The sequence below is a fragment of the Perognathus longimembris genome, unplaced genomic scaffold (assembly GCF_023159225.1).
Source record: "Perognathus longimembris pacificus isolate PPM17 unplaced genomic scaffold, ASM2315922v1 HiC_scaffold_5501, whole genome shotgun sequence".
NCBI classification, from domain to species: domain Eukaryota; kingdom Metazoa; phylum Chordata; class Mammalia; order Rodentia; family Heteromyidae; genus Perognathus; species Perognathus longimembris.
This window is the reverse complement of record NW_025960936.1, coordinates 1-20,302: the sequence shown is the minus strand read 5'-3', so window position 1 is coordinate 20,302 and position 20,302 is coordinate 1. Positions and strand designations below refer to the sequence as shown.

General features: G+C 40.9%; 1 protein-coding gene across 1 annotated transcript; it reads left to right on the top strand.

Annotated features, from left to right (window-relative positions):
- The first annotated feature begins 3,188 nt into the window (after positions 1–3,188).
- Positions 3,189–18,353, top strand: LOC125345322 (dnaJ homolog subfamily C member 25-like). The gene is made up of 3 exons (XM_048337551.1): positions 3,189–3,599; positions 15,963–16,115; positions 17,255–18,353. The coding sequence occupies exons 1-3, from the start codon at positions 3,270–3,272 to the stop codon at positions 17,774–17,776; spliced, it is 1,005 nt and encodes a 334-aa protein (XP_048193508.1). The 5' UTR covers positions 3,189–3,269; the 3' UTR covers positions 17,777–18,353.
- Positions 18,354–20,302: the final 1,949 nt, after the last annotated feature.

The window sequence follows — 20,302 nt, the reverse complement described above, 5'->3', positions numbered from 1 at the left end:
AAAACTATCAAGTTGACATAGTATGTTCAAGTTCCAAGTTGAAATATTATGTTCAGCCAGAAATTCCTCTCTACCCTCACTCTGACAGGGGTGGGCATTGAAGCTTTTTTTTTTTTCTTTTCCTTTTTATTGGTGCAACTAATCATATGGATTATTTCATCATAGGAAAGCTATAACCATTCTGAACTGTAGAAGGGCCAGAAGACATCTGCCACATAGTATGCAAAGGTGGGTGGCACCCTCTGGTGGGCCATTTGCAAACCAGCATGCTCTCTGACAGCAGCATTGGGACCTGTTTAGATTCATGTAAACAGGAGATTCAGGACCTAGGATATCAATCCATTAGAAGCAGCTCATGTGACCTGGGCAGTATTTCTGCTATGGAAATAAAAGAAGAGTAGGAGAGTAAGGAGATGGGTTTCTTCTCAGAAGTGACTGATTGGGCTAAGAAGGAAAAGGCAGTGGATGTGAGAAAAACTGGAGCTAATACAGGAAGTAGGATGGAGTTTAGGAGATGTAAAGGAGTGTGATATTAATGTGTTTTGTTTGTTCTTGACAGTTGTGGGGTTTGAACCCAGGGCCTGGGCACTGTCCCTGAGCTTTTGTGCTCAAGGCTAGCACTCTACTATTTTGGGCCACAGAGCCAGTTCTGGTTTTCTGGTTGTTAATTGGAGATGAGTCTCATGGATTTTCCTGCCCAGGCTGGCTTCAAACTGTGATTCCTAGAACTCAATGTCCTGAGTAGCTAGGATTACAGTCATGAGCCACTAACACCTGGATATTAATTTTTTTCTAGGTCAGTTCTGGCCTTGAACTTGTAGTTCTTTTGCTTTTAGCTTTCCCAGTGTTGAGATTACAGGAATGACACACAACACCTAGTTTTTAACTCCTAGATATTAACTCCTTGAACTGGGAACATAGCTCATAGTAGCGTTTTTGCTTCAAAAACACAAGGCCCAGGGTTCCATACCAAGTAATGCATATTAATTCCTTTGTTTTGAAATAGGTTCTTATCCTGTAGCCCAGTCTGGTCTCAAACTCATCATCCTCTTACTGTGGCTTTACAAGTCTTGGAATTTCAGGTATATACCACTATACCTGGCTCAAGATATTAACTCTTAATAAAAGCAGGCCTATATTGAGAAGGGAGAGACATATCCATATGAGGTTAGTCATGAAATTGGTGTTATTACAACACCATAAATCACCTTCTTTATATTAGTAGACCACTGGAGTAGGAATCTACCTGCAGCAAGATAGGAAAATTCATATATGTAATCAAAAAGTTTAAGGGCAAGGGCAATGTTGACTTTTGATTTAGACTTAGCTTTTTTTTTTTGGTAATGAGGTGGGCATGTTGGCTCATGCCTGTAGTATTAGCTACTGAAGAGAATGAGATATGAGGATCAAGGTTCAAAGCTAGTAGAAGCAGGCAAGTCCTTGAGACTTTTATCTTCCATTAACCAGCAAAGAGCTGGAAAGTGGAGCTAAGACTCAAGTGATAGAGCGCCAGCCAAGCACCCAGACCAAGTTCAAGACCCTGTGTTAGTACAAAACAAGTAAACACAAAATCCATGTAATGTTACTTTAAAATATATGTGCATTGAAACATTTATTTTTTGGGCTGGGAATATGGCCTAGTGGTAAAGTGCTCTCCTTGTATACATGAAGTCTTGGGTTCAATTCCGCAGCACCACATACATAGAAAAAAGCCAGAAGTGGCGCTGTGGCTCAAGAGGTAGAATGCTAGCCTTGAGCAAAAAAAAGAAGCCAAGGACAGTGCTCAGGCCCTGAGTCCAAGGTCCAGGACTGGCAACAAAAACAAAAGGAAACATATATTTTTCTACTTAGAAATGAAGGGTTTTATTTCTGTGACTACCTGAAATACACAAGTTATTGTAAATCTGCAAATGTAACTATTAGTAAGTTGACTGTTCCATTTTGGAATAACTATGTTTGGCTAATTTTGAATTAACATCTAATGAAATAAAGCTTATAGAAGTCTCACGTCAGTGTTGATGCTAGAAATGTTAATTGCAACATATGAGATTCCAACAGTTTATCAAAACTTAGAAATGCTGTTCAGACTAACCCCTGTATACTAGAATGCTAAATACAATTGTGATTAAATTGCTAATCACACGTTATTTCCATATAGTCACATGCAATTCCTACAGTGTACATGCCCTGAATATTTGATGTTTATCTAAAATTCAAGAGTGTTCTCTCTCTCTCTCTCTCTCTCTCTCTCTCTCTCTCTCTCTCTCTCCCCCTCTCTCTCTTCCTTCCTTCCTCCCTCCTTCCCTCCCTCCCCCTGTTTTCTAGTATTCTCCTCCCAGGAGACATTGGTCAGATCTAGAGTAATTTTTGTCAGGATTGGGGTGGTGCTGCTGCTGATAATCTAACACGATGAGGGTAGGAATGCTGCTAAACATAAGGAACAGGGCAGCTCCTTGAGTAGAGTTACTTGCTTCAAAATGTTGATGTGTGGGAAGGCTGAGAAATCCTCAATAATGTGAAGGCGGAGCCTTTCAAGGTTTCTGGTAAAAATCGCATACAATTTCGGAAGCTCGCGTTGTGTTCTGAGTCAATAAAGAAGGCGTCCGGCGCTGGAGACTTGGCTTTAAAATCCGTACCCACTAGCTACTCAGGAGGCTGAGATCTGAGGACCACGAATCAAAGCCAGACCGGACAGGAAGGTCCACGAGACTCATCTCCGATGAACTTCCAAAAAGCCGGAAGTGGAGCTGTGGCTCCAGTGGTAGAACCCTAGCTTTGGGCACAAAAGCCCAAGGGACAGTGCCCGGCCTTGAGTGCAAGTCCCAGGACTGGTTTACACACACACACACACACACACACACACACACACACACACACACACCCTATGCATTTCTTCTTGATGCTAATGGGGTGCAACAAAGTGTGAGACAACCAGAGTACCTTCTGCAGCGGTGGCCATGATGTACAAAAGCCTGCGCGTGACCTTGCTGTGGGACGAGAAGGCGCTCGGTTCCCGTGGAGCTGCTCAAGGAAGAAAGCCTAACACAGCCTTCCACAACCCAACCGGAAGTGGTTCTGCGGCCACGGCGTCCTTGTCCCCTAGCAACGCGTCGCGGAGGAAGTGGTTGCTGCAGCGGCGCCGAGTGCGCCTGCGCGGAGGCGGCGCCGCCTGCTGACGTGGAGCGAAAGCCCGGGTGGCAAGAGACCGGCGCGCTGTGTGGAGTGCGGGAACCGCTGGGGTGTCGTGACCGCGAGCGAGCCAGGCCGGGATGGCAGCGCCGCTCGCTCGGCACCGGGGAGCCGGGGCTGCGGGCCAGCACCGGCTGGTGCTGCTTTGGATGCTGTTGCTGGTGCCGCTGCTGGCGCGGCCCGCGGCGGCCCTGGTGGAGGGGCTGTACTGCGGCGCGCGGGACTGCTACGAGGTGCTGGGCGTGAGCCGCTCGGCCACCAAGGCCGAGATCGCGCGGGCCTACCGCCAGCTGGCCCGGCGCTACCACCCCGACCGCTACCGGCCCGAGCCCGGCGACGAGGGCCCCGGGCGGGCGCCGCCCAGCGCCGAGGCTTTCCTGCTGGTAGCGACCGCCTACGAGACTCTCAAGGTGAGGCTTGCTGGCTGCGGGGAGAGCGGGGTCGAGGCGCTTCCGGTCCCCGGCCCACTAGGCCAGGGCCTCGGCGACCTGGGTAGCTGTCACCTCGACCTTTTAGGAAGCTCGCGTTTTATCCCCACCTGGCCCGGTGAAAGAGCCGTCGGCTTCAAGTCTAGCTAGGATGGGAAGTGAGAACCGCCCTAGGCCTTGGGGTTACTGGCAGTCCCCTCCTCGTTTTTGACAGCCATGGTTAATGTGTATAGTTTGAGCATTTTCTGGATTCGTGCAAACATGCTCTTTGACTGAGAAAGCAAGAATAGACCTTCAAAACCTGAGCGACACAGTGGTTATGCCAGTTTGATTTAACAGACATGTGACTTCTAAGCATGGTATTAATGGTGACATTTTCATTGGGTTTAAAGAACTAGAAAAACATTCGACAGGAGCAGTAAACAAACCAGTCAGACAGCAGGATGTTTGACTCTTGGCTCCGAATCCCCCTGAGTGACCTTGGGTAGCAGTTTCTTCACATAGGCACAATGAAGGCCATGGTAATCTCACAGGGTTGTGGGGCTTTAATGGTAAGTGTGAGCCCCCTATGTAGGACATAGACACAGATCCTTAATGTCGTGGGGGTAAAACACTGAGAGTTTCTGATAGGAAATATTATGTCAGATATTTGTTTAGTTATTTGACAAAGAATGGGGACGGGAATTTAGCTTGCTTCTAGCACAGCAAAAACCATATAAGAAATCATCAAGTGGAAGCCATATTTGATGGATGTATTACTGCTTCAAAAGCCCTGTCATGCTATTACAACAACTATTATAGTAGTAGTTACATATATATTTTTAGTCTCTCACCCCTCTAGGCAATGTTTTCCATGTTGCTGTATAGTCTGCTTTCAATAACTACTTTGAGTGAATCTAATATATACATTATATGTTATGTTTCACCTAGACGCTATAATTTGACTATGAATTGTTTACATTAGTTTTACAGAACTGGAAATACTGTTCACATGCTGTCCAGAGCAGCTTGGGTAATTCAGAGTCATAAAATGGATGTGCTTAAATTCTCAATGTTGTTAGAGAGATGTAATTTTTATTGGCAGTTCACTGAGGTATAGGTAGGAAGCTGGGAAAGTCTTGATGCTGGAGATTACTTGCCCACTATTTAGGATAAAGTGTGATGACAGATTAAGAAAGAAGGAGAAACAGCTCACTCTTCAGGGCAGCCCAACATGGGAAAGCCAGTTGGCTTTTTTTTTTTTTTTTTGCAGAAGAGCTTGTGGTGCTCACAGCCAACTTGATAATGTGCCAAAGTTCTGTTGGTATATAAAGGAGCGAGCTAGCTAGCTCTGCCCAGATGGAGAATTTCCAGAGGAAAGAGCCGTAGAATTGCCTTCTGCTGGGTTTGGTGAGGCTAGAGGTGGATAGCTTTTGGTGAATGGGAAGCATTTTGGCAAGCTCTTTCAAAATAACTGTCAGAGTTAGGATACAGAAATAGTGACATGACAGATAAATTCTTACTGGGTGAGGCCCCAGAACTATTTTCTTGAAGAGATGATTTGGGGGGACGAATCTGGTGGCTCTATATTGGCTCCCTCTAAAAGTTTCAACCCTGAAAAGTTTGGGACTAAGTTGTCAGCTAATAAAAAGCTAAAAGTAATCTTTCTACACAAGAACAAGGATTTTTTGGGGGGAGGGGTGCTGGTATTGGGGTTTGAACTGGGAGAGACTTGTGCTCTTGGAGCTGGTGCTCTACCATTGAGCCACGCCTCCAGTCCAGCTTAAATTTTTTTTGATAGTTAATTGGAGCTAGAGTCTCTTGGACTTTGCTGAGGCTGGTTTTTTTTTTTTTTTTTTTTTTTTTTGGGCCAGTCCTGGGCCTTGGACTCAGGGCCTGAGCACTGTCCCTGGCTTCTTCCCGCTCAAGGCTAGCACTCTGCCACTTGAGCCACAGCGCCGCTTCTGGCCGTTTTCTGTATATGTGGTGCTGGGGAATCGAACCTAGGGCCTCGTGTATCCGAGGCAGGCACTCTTGCCACTAGGCTATATCCCCAGCCCTGCTGAGGCTGGTTTTGAATTACTGTCCTCAGATCTCAGCCTCCTCTAGCTCAGATCATGGGCATGAGCCACCAGCATCCAGAAGGAACTCTTAGCCAGTAAAACTAGTATGTCCAGTAAAGGTAATACTTTCACTTGACTTTGACAGGATGTTTGTGGTGGCCACAGATACCTTTAAACGGAACTAGAAACAGTCATACTGATGGAGTATTCTACAGTTATGCAATACAAAAGAGGATGGAAGTTTTCTGTGAGAGAAAGGGTGTGTGGAAGTAGTCTGGTCCTTTGAGAATCAGAACCAACAGAATTCTGAAAACTATTTAAGAATTTACAGAGATGAACATAGATTCAGCTTTCAAATGGAGCACCTCCAGGATCTATTTCCTCATTTTCTTGCCTTTACCTGGAATAAAGACAAGGACTTTGCTGTGTGGGGGATTAAAAAGGTATTGAAGACAAACAAGCAGCCTGATTATAATTTTGCAGTAACGGAGAATGTCACATCTGTGAAGACTGAATGAATGGGGCCATTCCATTTGGAGGGCCTTCTGTCTTCCATAGTATCCCATTGAGGCAAAGGGATGATGACATCTGCTTTGCTTATATTGAACCCTCAGGCTGGAAGAAGGCTGTGAGGGGTAAGAAATCGAGGTGGACTTTGCTAAAAACTAGCCAGGTAGAATAGTGAGAGAAGGCTCCAGTGGCTCCACAATAAAAATGGCAGGCAGAAGTCTAGCTCTGGATGTTGATAAAGCACAACCAAAATGGAAACTATGTGTGAGACAAAACATACTGAGGTTGTTTTGGGTCAAATAAGGATCCCTTTGAGCAGGAGGATTTGGGGGTTGTTTTGATGGAGATTATTAAGAAAGTATACTAACAAGAATTAAGTGTAGTTGACAAGACAAAAAGACACACTAGGTAGTTGCTGATTTAGCAACAAAAGATTCAGCCTGTGTCTGGAGAGTAAGAAAAAGTAGGATGAATAATACGGAAGTTGAAAATACTGGTCAAGTGCTCCCACCAAGTCATGCCTAGTTCACAGTCCCAAGTAATTTGCAATTCCAGATCTCAGCAAGGCAACATTAATTATGATTTATACTGCTGTGTAAGTTAGGACCATGCAGTAATATTTCACTTATTTGACTACTGGAAACTGAGGGAAATCATGGACTTTGGAGGTAAATAGACTATCTTGCTATGTCAAAATTGGGTTTGCTGAAGTGGAACACTCTAGTCCCACTCTTAATGTGGCTATAGCACTTATCACTGTACTGTAAATGTTGAGAAGCCCCTCCCCAGTAAACCATGTTTCTCATTGTGGGGTGAATATCCATAGCGCCCAACACAGTGTCTGGCACATCACATAGTAAATATCATTTAATTGAACTCACATATGAAGACAGACTCAGAATGGAATTTCTATTCAGAAATTAAGTATCTGGCATTTTGACATTATGTGCAGCCTACTTTTCAAGAGTGGCATAGATATATAAATTGCATAGTTATGAATGATAAATTCCTATGTAAGAGAAAATTATACTTCTGCTTTTAATGTTCTCGGGAGGTTTTTTTTTTAGTTGAGAACAATTGCCATTTCCTAATGTAGATAATAAAAGAAATGTCAGAAAAACAAGCAGATGTAGAAATGGAGAAGATGCACTTTGGAAAAACTGACTGGTAGAAAATAGGAAAGTAGTAGAAATTGACGGCATTTTGCAAGGTCACAGGTGAACATCAAACAGATTTTAGGAATATTGATGGCATGAGAGTGGATATGGTGGGAGGATGCAGAAGGAGAGCCTACTCCAGCCTTGCCTTTAAGGGAAGTATCACAAAAACACCGCCCTTTCTTTTTATTAGTCTGATTGCAGTGGGTGGTAGGGCTTAACATAAAGGGAATATTGAGCCTCTTGCCTTTTTGCTGTTGTGAATTCCCCTAGCCAGCCCTGACATAGGTGCTGCAGAAGAAACCATGGCAGTGGAATAGGCACAGCTCCTGGCTAAGCTTTTAATATAACAAGGGAGACAAATACTTATTGTTTGGTTATTTATTTAGATTATAACAATATGTGTGGATTATACTGCAACACAGAGAGGAGACAATTATTTCTCCTTGGTCGATTAGAGAATATTTGAGCTGGATTTGGAAAAATTGACAATGTTGAGGTTTTTGGTGTGTTTTTTTTTGCAGGGTGGGGGCGGGTTGTGACACTAGGGTTTGAATTTAGGGCCTTTGGCTTGCTAGGCAGATGCTTTATCACTGAAACCACAGCTCCTCCAGGAAAGGGACGTTTCTAAGGGAAGGAAAACCTAGTCAGCAGAAACAAGAGTGTTTAAGTTTGTTTCAGAAAAGAGATATAATTTGGGAGGTGTGGTGATGAATGAGTATTTTATTCACCTCCACCAAAGATACTTTTACATTTATTCCAAGAACTCTCTATTTTGGGAAAAAATTCACTATACTTATTAGTGTTTTTATTCTAGTCACCCAAATTTTAATCAGGCATTCATAATAATTGGGAAGAGTTGGCCCTCTGTGTTCATAGGTCCTCCATTCACAGATGTAACAGCTACAGATGGAAAATACTTATTACACTCTCAGATAGTATTAAGTAATCTGCCAGTGAGTTAGGGTTACCTAGGGTAATATAGGCATAGGTTATATCCAAATAGATTGAGAGTGTGTGTGTGTGTGTGTGTGTGTGTGTGTGTGTGTGTGTGTGTGTGTGTATGTATTAGTATTGGAGCTTGAACTCAGGGCCTAGGTGCTATCCCTTAGCTTTTTCACTCAAGGCTGCTGTTCTACCACTTGAGAGCCACTGTTTCACTTCCAGCTTTTTGATGGTTAATTGGAGATAAGAGTCTTGGATTTATCTGACTTGGCTGGCTTCAAACCATGATCCTCAGGTCTCAGCCTCCTTGAGTAGCTAGGATTATAGGCATAGGAACTAGTGCCCTGCCTGAAATACAGCTTTTATGTAAGAAACTTAAGCATTTTAGGATTTTGGTATCTGCAGTGTCCTAGAACTAATCCCCATGAATACTGGACAACCACATTCATGAAAATATTATGTAAATTTCTATTACAGTTATGGTGCTGAAAAACAGCCATATTAAGTACATGGATAGATTATTGTCTACAAATAAAGCCGTTGTTTCAAATGCCTATTCTGGATATGACTCTCTGGGTTTAGTTGGAAGGAATGTCGAGTTTGATAATGATTTTTCCCAAGGGTCCAAAAGGTGTAGTAGTACCTGGATTTTCTGTTTGGAACCCTTAGTTTCACCCATTATTCCCTACTATATCTTAATTGTGGTGCTGTGATTCTGACCTTATGATGTTACCAGCAACCAATTAGTGTTCTTGATCAACCTGAAAACTATTATGTTGATACAATTTTAGCAAGGAACTGAACAGTTGACAGATACCGCCATCTCACCTTACTCCATACTGGAGAATAAACCAGGGCCTCACACATACTAGACAAGTGCTGTGCTGCCACTGAGCTACATCTCTAGCATCTAATATTTTAATTTACCTCATGCAGATTTGTTATGGGTAAATGGAACATTCTGAGGCATAACAAGAGTTCAGACCTTTTTTTTTTACACTTGGTTTTTTTTTTGGTTTTTGTGTTGTTGGCCAGTCCTGGGGCTTGAACTCAGGGCCTGAGCACTGTCCCTGGCTTCTTTTTGCTTAAGGCTAGCACTCTGCCACTTGAGCCACAGCGCCACTTCTGGCGGTTTTCTATATATGTGGTGCTGGGGAATCAGAACCCAGGGCTTTATGTATGTGAGGCAAGCACTCTTGCCACTAGGCCATATTCCCAGCCAGACATTTTTTTTTTTTAATGCCAGTACTGGGACTTGAATTTAGGGCCTGGGTGCTGTCCCTATGCCTTTTGACTCAGGCTACTTCTATTTGAGCCTCAGCTCCATTTCTACCTTTTTGGTAGTTAATTGGGATTTTCTATCCAGGCCAGCTTTGAACCTCTATCCTAAGATCCCAGCTTCCTAAGTAGGTTGGATTAAAAGTGTGAGCCACTGGTGCCTGGCTATAAAGATCTTTATTTGCCATGTTTTCACAGATATGCCACTTCTAGATTGAAAGCCTGTGGGATTTGTGAGAGGGAAACTATTTTAGCAAAACATAGTTTCAGATTAGATGATCAATGACTTATTAAGCTCTGTTTTGGAGTTTGAACTTTATGTTTTGAATAGTTAAGACTAGTCTTAAAGTGGAAAAGTGATAGACTTGTTTCTTCCAGAATCTCAGAGCAATTAAAAGTTAGGAAGGATAAAATGGTATGTTCTTGACAGCTCATTTCCCTGGTTTTGAGAATCTCATCGCTTCTCACTTGTAACTTGAGTATCTCTTGGTTGTTTCTGTTTCTAATTCCTCACTTCATTTTGTTTGTTTAAAAGCTATACTTAGGATTTCTTCTTCACTATTCACTATATAACTTCCTCATCTCCATTTCATTCCAACTATCATGAGACTAATATGTATACTAGTCTAGGTACTGAAACCATTCTTGTGAACAGATGAACAGTAGCACTTTGATCTCAGGATTTGTCAGTTGCTTCTTATTTCTTCTTCCTCCTGTCAGTTGCTTATTTCTTCTTCCTCCTGGAACATTTTTTTTTTTTTTTGCTAGTCCTGGTGCTTGAACTCAGGGGCCTGAGCACTGTTATTGCCTTCTTTTTGCTCAAGGCTAGCACTCTACCACTTGAGCCACAGCGCTACTTCCAGCTTTTTCTATATATGTGGTGCTGAGGAATTGAACCCAGGGCTTCATGTATATGAGGTGAAGATTTTACCACTAGGCCATATTCCCAGCCCCCTGGAACATTTTTTATATTAATGTCTTCAAGGCCTCCTGCTTTAATTTCCTTAATGTAGTTTTCTATTTTTCTATCCATAGCTATTCCTTTCCCTTTTCCTTTCTCTTTTTCCTTTCCCTTTCCCTTTCCCTTCTCTTCCCCTTTTTCTTTCTCTTTCTCTTCCTTTTTCCTTTTGTCATCCCTTCCCCCTCTTCTCTTTTTTGTTTTCTTCCTTCCCTTTCCTTCCTTCCCCTTCCCCCTTTCCTTTCCTTTTTCTGTGTCATTATTTCCTGATTAAAAAATGCCAATGTTTTTTGTTTTGTTTTGTTTTGTTTTGGCCAGTCCTGGGCCTTGGACTCAGGGCCTGAGCATCATCCCTGGCTTCTTCCCGTTCAAGGCTAGCACTCTGCCACCTGAGCCACAGCGCCCCTTCTGGCCGTTTTCCATATATGTGGCACTGGGGAATAGAACCGAGAGCTTCATGTGTAGGAGGCAAGCACTCTTGCCACTAGGCCATATTCCCAGCCCTATTTTTTTTTTTTTGAAAAATTAAGTGATCAAATAGATAATGATGCAATTAACCAAAACACGAGGAACCGATTTAGTTTTTTGAGCATGTTGAACTGCAGATGTTTTATGTTATATTTAGAAACTGTTTAGTTTGTAGTTGAAAGGAGGAGGCAGGAAGAATAACTTTGTTACTAGTGTATAGGTGATAATCCAAACCCAAACCCTGAAAGTTGTTGAGACTCCCATGTAGAACAAGAAGGTAGCTTCACTAGTAACTGGTGGGCAGAGAATAAGAAAGGAAATAGAATGGGTATATGTATGGCCTGGAAAAAAGTAAGAAAAGAAGCATTTGTGTGTGTGTGTGTGTGTGTGTGTGTGTGTGTGTGTATGTATTTAAAATATGACTAAATTTTCATTTATTATTTGATTCCTGGCCTTAACTATCCAAAAATGGTTTCTGAATTCTCTGTAATAGAAAATTTTTATGTAAAAATTGCTGTAAATTCATACTATTGCAACTTATACTTTTGAGATCAGACAGTGCATTGCTCCTTCATGGGCAAGAGTATGGTGCTCCTTCAACTGGGGAGGGGTCATTTTCCTAAGAGAAGGAAAGGGTTCAGTGCTGTCTTTGCTTGTGGGTCTCCTCTTGTTCACTTTTGATCTAGATTTTGGTGGTTTGTTCCAGTCCTCCTGCATATGCCCAAGAGGATTGGGAGTGGATGGATACCAGCAGAAGCACCATTTATTCCTGTAGACATTAGAGTCAAGGAATTAATTTCCCTGCTTGTCAAGGCTCAGGACAGAGAGGAGGAAGAAACAAGTATAAAGGTTTTGATTTTGGCAAGAAGTTGGAACTCCTCACCCTGGGACCTTAAGATCCACACTATTGCTGAAAGAGAAAGTACTACCTTATTGAAAGGTAAGATATTAAGCTGTTTTAAGGTTTAAGATATTTTAGCCACATTAGTGTATTTCCGTAAGCTATGAATTTAAGCAGTTATTTTTGCCAAGCTGAAGTTTTTGTGACATAATCACATCCCCATCCACCTTGTTGGTGAGCTGGATACCAATGTGACTGGAGAGATGTGTATAGTGAGGCAAAATCATTACAAATTCCACTCATTTTTGAAATGACATTTACTTGATGCCAAGCACTGTGTTCAGGCCCTGGATATAATACAGAGATTAATAAATCACCTTATCTACCTTTAGAAACCTATACTCAAGGAAAAGCAAAAAGAAAACCAAAAAATCCTTATGGTTACAATGTGATAAGTGCTATAATAAATAGGTACTAAGTGTAATAAAAGTGTTCCAAAAGCAGGGGGCAGAGTTAAGTGGTAAAAGCACTTGCCCAGCATGCACAAGGCCAAGGGTTCCATCCGCACGGCCACAGAAGTCTGTCTGAGGCAGAAACATTTGTATTGTTTAGGAGATCTTGAAGTTAGAAGAAAGGAAGGTTGGCTTCAAGTTAGAAAGAATCATATGTTCAGAGATGAGAAAGCTCATAGTGGGAACACACACCAAATGCCAGAAATTGCTCTTGATGCTAGTGCAGTAAAAGCAGGGAGAGTGGTAAGTGGTAGTGCTAGGAAGGTATGTAGTGCCAGCAGTACAGACCTTTGTACATGCCAAGGGGAAAATTTAACTTTGGTTATGCAGAAGCCATGGAGATTAAAACACACACACACACACACACACACACACACACACACACACACACACACGTCAGGCTACCTTAATTCTAAGATTAGTAGGAGAAAAAAAATACATGGTGTAATAAAAATATACCTTAAACTTTCTGATTGGGTCAAAAATGAAAGGTGGTCCTTCTTCTTCTTTTTTTTTTTTTTTGGCTAATATTCTTGTATTCTAAACCCTATAGGTTACTAAAAATAGGATTTTAACCTAAAGCTGTTGAGCACTCCTTTTACTACATTGTGCCAACGTTGAATACATTCTAATTTGCACGTATGCTTTAGCCTTCATGCTTAGTTTCTTCAGTTTGGAGAGAAAACTGTAAGTCTTACAGTGAAAATTCAGTAAATTGAATATATGCTATAATAACAATGAACTAACCAACTTCCTAGTCTCTAATGATGACCAAATCAGGATCACAAATTTATGGTGATCCCAGGAAAGGAAATCATCCTGAGAAGAGCTAGATGTCTTGTGATATTTAGTGTTTAGGTGTGCTTGAGAACTTTCTAAGGGGCTCTGGAGAGATCCCACAGGTTCTTCTGACAGTGGAGAGGCCAGGTACATGGGATAGATTTTGAAGTTGTTGGTATTAGAGCCCCTTAGAGGACTTCACGGCTTGGTGAAGTCACAAATCTGGCAACAGTGAGAAGATGGTGACCCTAGAGGAAGATCTGGGTGAAATACGCTTCCTATGGCTAGCCATTGGACATATGGCCCCTACTTCCAGGTATCCATGACACCTAAAGCTCTTGATGTATTCTTCACTTGGAGGAGCACAGCCAATCATGCTAGACTGAGACCTTTGAATGAAGTGATGTTGGGTTGTAGTTATCTGATTTCAGTGTGGCATTTGGTTTTAGAAAATTACATTACTTCCCCTGCAATCCCATCTACTCAGGTTGAAATCTTGAGGATATTGGTTCATAGCCAGTTCTACTTCTAAAAGATAATCAGCAGAAAGCTAGGCTAGAAGTGTGGCTCAAGTGGTAGAATGTCAACCAAGGAAGCAAGCTGAAGTGTGAGGCCATGAGTTCATATCTCAGTACTAGGACAAAAAATTACATATAATCTAGTTGGAATAAGAAGAATCATATTTGAAGAATCGTGTAGTTCAAAAGGCATATGCCAAGATTGAAAGGATCAAAGATTTCAGGCCCAAAGCAGAACATTTGTATAAAGTTAAGCCCCCCAAGGAGAAAGAGAGTGGGGAATGGAAAAATATTGGAAGAATGCCTGAATACTAAACATGAGAAATTTGAAGAGGCATGGCTTTAGTCCTCAGGACTCTGTGGCACCTTGGTAAAGACTTCCCCTTTTAGATGAAATGATAAGACAATTTAAGGAAGAGCAGTGGGTTGACAGTTGGAGGGTTGGAATGTATAGCAATGGCCACAGATTCTGACAAGAGAACTACAAGGAGTGGGCTTGACAGTAATCAGCCTGAGCTCCTTTTCCCTTGTGATGGGCAGTCCTTACACTGGTCTTCTGTAAAATAATCTGTACATACATTTATATGTAAACAACCAGTCACCTAATTTCATATACTAGAGAGAAGTAAAAAAGTCTTAATCTAGTGAACCTAGGATAACTTTTTACTGACCCCTCACTTAAGTTCAGAATTCTTTACTAGAATATATATGGTGGTTAAACACAGGGAAGATTTCTATTGTTAGTAAATTTCTTATTTTGAACTTAGGATAGAGGACACAGGAGGCCCTCAGACCCCCCAGAGCATCTGTCTAGAGTAGCAGGCTACTAGGTTAGCATTTGAATTGTCTTTAGCTCTACTTTATAACGACTAAGTAGTTGGACCTAGAAGGAAATCCTCTAAAGAAGATGTTGTTTCTGTAATGGTTTTGATTGCACTTGTTTATCGAGGGGACGGATTTGTTTTGGTCTTTTAACAATTTTGTGAAATTAAGCAAGCTGAAAAAACAAGTTTAGAACATATTTTAATAGATTTTCAATCTTGGTTGCTTAGTGAGACATTTGCACTTATTCCTGTTAGAAATTGATTAGAATTAGGAAAATCTTAAGAACTATTTTATTTGTGAACATTCCAAGCAGCATTTCAGAATGCTGTAATTCTTTCTACAGAATTGATATGAGTAAGATGAGTTTCTTCATTTATTAACTGGGTTATGGCACTGTATTATAATGGTTAAGTACTATATGTTTGTAACATGTTTTTGTACAATATATGTCATTCGGTGTACAAAACAACCATGTAAACATGTTAGGGCAGGTAGTAATTACCTGTGTTGTACTTGTACAGGGACTTGAACTCAGGACTTCATGTTTGTTTGGTTCACAGTTGGCATTCTACTGCTTGAGCCATACCTCCAGTCTGGCATTTTTGCTCGATAACCAGAGATGAAGTCTCAAAGACTTTTTCTGCCCCCAAACAGCCAGCTATTTTTGAACCATGATTCGTTGGGTCTTAGTGCTCCCCTCCCCCAGTAGCTAGTATTGCAGGCATGAGCTACTGGCACCTTGCTAGTATTACCTATTTTTGCAAAGCCAGGATGAGGCTCAGAGATGCGTACTATTTTGCCCAAAATGACCAAGCTAGACTTTGATCATTGTACTAATATCTTAATGTTTCTTCTTTTTTTTTTTTTGCCAGTCCTGGGGCTTGAACTCAGGGCCTGAGCACTGTCCCTGACTTCTTTTTGCTCAAGGCTAGCACTCTACCACTTGAGCCATAGCGCCACTTCTGGCTTTTTCTATATATGTGGTGCTGAGGAATCGAACCTAGGGCTTCATGTATATGAGGCAAGCACTCTACCACTAGGCCATATTCCCAGCCCCTCATCATTTCTTTTAAGATAAGCCTGATTTCATCTACTTTTTGCTAGCTAATCATTGCTTTCAACAAATTTTCTATACAAGGCTGGAACCTGATTTAGAGGATGGATATATATATATGTATATATATACACAAATATATATATAATACATAAAATAAACAGTTATTAAGGCTATTGGCATGTTCTTAAATTGAAGGAACATGTGCAATTCTTACTAGCACTGGAGTACTAGCTAAAAATGCATGGTTAATGGTTAAAGTCTTCTAGGAAGATTAATACTCAAGAATTATTAAAGTCCTAGTAACAAGCTTATCTTTGAAGAAGAGTATTGGGAAATTTTTTTATTGTGACAGTTATAATTCTTTTAGTCCAAATAATCTTTATAATTAGGAGATTTTAGATTTGACAACAAATTCTATACTGAGGACATTTAATGACGTCTTGTCATTTTTCAGGATGAAGAAACACGGAAAGATTATGACTACATGCTGGATCATCCAGAAGAATATTACAGCCATTACTATCACTACTATAGCAGGCGCTTAGCCCCTAAAGTGGATGTTAGGATAGTAATTTTGGTCAGTGTGTGTGCTATTTCTATGTTTCAGGTATGTATTTCCATGTGTATACATGCACACTATTGCCTATGGTACATATTAAAGCTACACAAGTATGTTTTTGTTTATTTGTTTTGTTTTTGTTGCCAGTCCTGGGGCATGGACTCAGGGCCTGAGCACTGTCCCTCGCTTCTTTTTGCTCAAGGCTAGCACTCTACCTCTTGAGCCATAGTGCCACTTCTGGCCTTTTTTCTATGTATGTGGTGCTGAGGAATTGAACCCAGGACTTTATGTATATGAGGCAAGCACTTTACCACTAGGCCATATTCCCAGCCCCACAAGTATGTTTTTGTAGCATTCTGTGTTCATTTAAGATTAGAAAGATATCCACTTGTCCTAGCAGCTAGCTGGCAGTATTAGCATACTTGTCAGTGAGAAATCTAAGAAATGGATGACTATTATTGCATAGCTATTTCTGTCTTTTCTCAGGAACCCTCTATGGTGTCTATCCCATGACCACCAGGTGACGTCATTTACTTTTGAAAAACTTTTCAGTGATATCTCATAAACTTAAGAAAAGGAAGAACTCCTTAATATGGCAAATCCTGGCTCTTATCCACTAATGCAAGTAATACTACCCTTGTAATGATTACTGCATGCACTGAAAGGTGCTGCTTAGGGTGAAAACCACTGGGATAGATTAGAAAATGTACAGGAATTTTTATGTGATTTTAAAATACCACAGTACCCTAACTTTAGCCTGCACACAAGTCAAGAGAACACTCATGTAGGCTGAAATTAAGGTTCTGTGGTATTTTAAAACTACCACATAGTTTTTGCCATTGAATTCTTCCTCTTGTAAGTAGGTTATAGTTTAAGTGGGAGTAGAGACTATCTTTTACTACTAAAGTAAAATCTTTGAGATTTGTTATTATTATTTTCTTTTTTGTTGTTTTTCTTGAGATCTGATCTTGCAGCTTAGCCTGAGCTGACCTTCAGTTCTCCATCCTCTTTTATCAGACTCTTGAGGGCCTAGACCACAGTAGTGCTCTACTGGGCCTAGCCAGGTTTCTTTTTTAAAATCTGTGGGTTTCTTGGGTGCTGGCATTTTATAGAGTCTCTGTGGTTCTTTTAGCTTAAGTGAATTTTGGTACTAAAAGTGGTCCATTTTTCTTTGTTTAATATTCTAGTACTTCAGCTGGTGGAATAGCTACAATAAAGCAATCAGCTACCTAGCCACAGTGCCCAAGTACCGCATCCAGGCAACAGAGATCGCCAAGCAGCAGGGACTGCTCAGAAAAGCCAAAGAAAAAGGCAGAAACAAGAAATCCAAAGAGGAAGTTCGTGACGAGGAGGAGAACATCATAAAGAACATTATAAAAAGTAAAATTGATATAAAAGGAGGCTACCAGAAACCTCAAATACGAGATCTGCTGCTGTTCCAAATCCTTTTAGCTCCCCTTCACCTGTGCTCCTACATGGCCTGGTATTGCCGGTGGATCTATAATTTTAACATCAAAGGCAAAGAATATGGGGAGGAAGAGAGACTATACATCATTCGTAAGTCTATGAAAATGTCACAATCCCAGTTTGATAGTCTAGAAGACCATCAGAAAGAAACTTTCCTTAAACGGGAGCTCTGGATAAAGGAGAATTATGAGGTGAGTATTCAATCTGCCGGATGTTATTATGATGAGACAGTGGGTTTCTAGCCTGTAATTCGTCTTAAAATTCTCTGATTCAACTAATTCCTAGTGTCATTTGTTGCGTGGAACAGTGGAAAGAGTGGGACAATGTTTGTTTTTGCAAGGGTGCTCCAACAAACTTTAAGTTGTGCTCAATAAAAGTTACTCTGTCCCAAGTTTGCTTCTAGTGATGAAAACCTAGCCACAGAGACTGATTAAAAAGAGGGCAGAGGAAGGGAGAGAGTAAGAGATGGAGTACTTTTGAAGAAACTATTTCAAAATAATAAGCACAGAATTTTCTGTATAATAACTTCTATATCTAGGAAGTTTTACTTTACTTTTAAATTTAATTGACTTTCTGCAATGCCTTTAAACTTGGAGCATTTTATTAAATGCTTCATTTTATAACTGTCAACTGTAGAAATTATTTTGAGATGATTAAGTTATCCACAGTATTAAAGGGACTTACAGTCTCATTGTGATAATGCTGTTTCAGGTTCTCGAACATATTAAGTATAAGAATTAGCATATTAAATACAAGAAGAAAACATACTGAAAGCTTAAAAAATTTGAAAGATGATTTTTTTTTTCTTTTGGTGCGGGTATAGGGGCTTGAACTTGAGGAGGTAACACTTTCATTTGCTCAGCTTGTTTGCTCATGGCTGGTGCTCTATCATTTGAGCCAAGGTTCAAGTCTGGTATTTTGCTAGTTAATTAGAGATGGAGTTTCACTGACATTTCTGCCCAAGCTAGCTTCAAACAAGATTCTCATGGTCTCAGTCTCCTGAGTGGCTAGGATTACAGCCATGAGCCGCTGGTGTATGGCTTTAAAATTTTTTTCATAGTCACTTCTTTATATATAATGTCCTAGGGCTGGGAATATGGCCTAGTGGAAAGAGTGCTTGCCTCCTACACATTCGATTCCCCAGCACCACATGTATGGAAAACGGCCAGAAGGAGCGCTGTGGCTCAGGTGGCAGAGTGCTAGCCTTGAGCGGGAAGAAGCCGGGGATGGTGTTCAGGCCCTGAGTCCAAGGCCCAGGACTGGCAAAAAAAAACAAAACAAAACAGAAAAACAACATATATAATGTCCTACATAGATTTTATTGAAAGTAGAATTTTGATCTAAGGTATATTTAAGTATACTAGCTTATAAATTGTTTTGCTAAACAAATATATTCATCCTGTTCATAAATAATGTAAATATGGATAGTTATATATCATTTAGCTCTTGAACTATTTGCAAAGTTTTCTTCTTTAAAACTACATTATAGATTGCTGTATGGGGATAAATTATCATGTATGAGATGATCAATTATATGAATTACCATATTCTGCATGAGCCATTACTTCCTAATGTGTGTAAGTAATAGATCTTTATAACAGATGATGTTAGGGGCTGGGGATATGGCCTAGTGGCAAGAGTGCTTGCCTCGTATACATGAAGCCCTGGGTTCAATTCCCCAGCACCACATATATAGAAAACAGCCAGAAGTGGCGCTGTGGCTCAAGTGGCAGAGTGCTAGCCTTGAGCAAAAGGAAGCCAGGGACAGTGCTCAGGCCCTGAGTTCAAGGCCCAGGACTGGCAAAACAAAACAAAACAAAAAAAAAAACAGATGATGTTGCTATGAGATTGGCTATGATAGCTTTCCCATTTAGCTTCAGTTAGCAACCACCAAAAGTTACAGAAATATTGGTGTTCTTTGTTTTTGACCTGTATAATTTATATAACCTTTGGAGACTTATTTTTAAAACTTTTTTTTTTTCTTTTTTGAGCTAGTCCTAGTGGTGTCCACACTTGTAATCTCAGCTACTCAGGAGGTAAAGACAGGAGAATTAAGGGCTGGGAATATGGCCTAGTGGTAAAATGCTCACCTCCTATACATGAAGCCCTGGGTTTGATTCCTCACCACCACATATATAGAAAAAGCCAGAAGTGGTGCTGTGGCTCAAGTGGTAGAGTGCTAGCCTTGAGCAAAAAGAAGCCAGGGACGGTGTTCAGGCCCTGAGTTCAAGCCCCAGGACTGGCAAAAAAAAAAAAAAAAAAAAAAGACAGGAGAATTGAGAGTTTGAGACCAACCCAGCTGGGGTTTGAAAAACTCTTTCACAAAAGGACTGGTAGTTTGACTCAAGTGGTAGAGCTTTGTCTAGCATGTTGGAGACTCTGGGTTCATTCCCCAGTATTGAAAAAGGAAAAGCCAACAGTTATGTATATTTTTATTGTTATTATAGACATGATATACAGAGGGGTTACCATTTCATAAGTCAGGTAATGAGTACTTTTCTTTTAGAGCCAGGCACAAGTGGCTTAGGCCTCTAATCCTAAGCCACTCAAGAGGTTGAGACCTGGAACATTGTAGTTTGAAAATAGCCTGGACAGAAATGTCTTCAGAAACACCGGCTCCAAAATAACTAGATAGAGGCATGACTCAAGTGATAGAGCATCAGCCAGAAAGCCAGAAGCAAGCAATGTGAGCAAGTATGAGGCTCAGAGTTCAAACCCTGATACTGTTTTTTGTCTTTGCTTTTTAAAAAGATAGATATTGATTCACT

What these genes read in the sequence shown, in the direction of transcription:
- LOC125345322 (XM_048337551.1), top strand. Translation starts at nt 3,270, where the DNA reads ATGGCAGCGCCGCTCGCTCGGCACCGGGGAGCCGGGGCTGCGGGCCAG. An exon ending in CCGCCTACGAGACTCTCAAG is followed by an intron (nt 3,600 to 15,962) that starts GTGAGGCTTGCT and finishes GTCATTTTTCAG; the next exon opens with GATGAAGAAACACGGAAAGA. An exon ending in GTGCTATTTCTATGTTTCAG is followed by an intron (nt 16,116 to 17,254) that starts GTATGTATTTCC and finishes TTAATATTCTAG; the next exon opens with TACTTCAGCTGGTGGAATAG.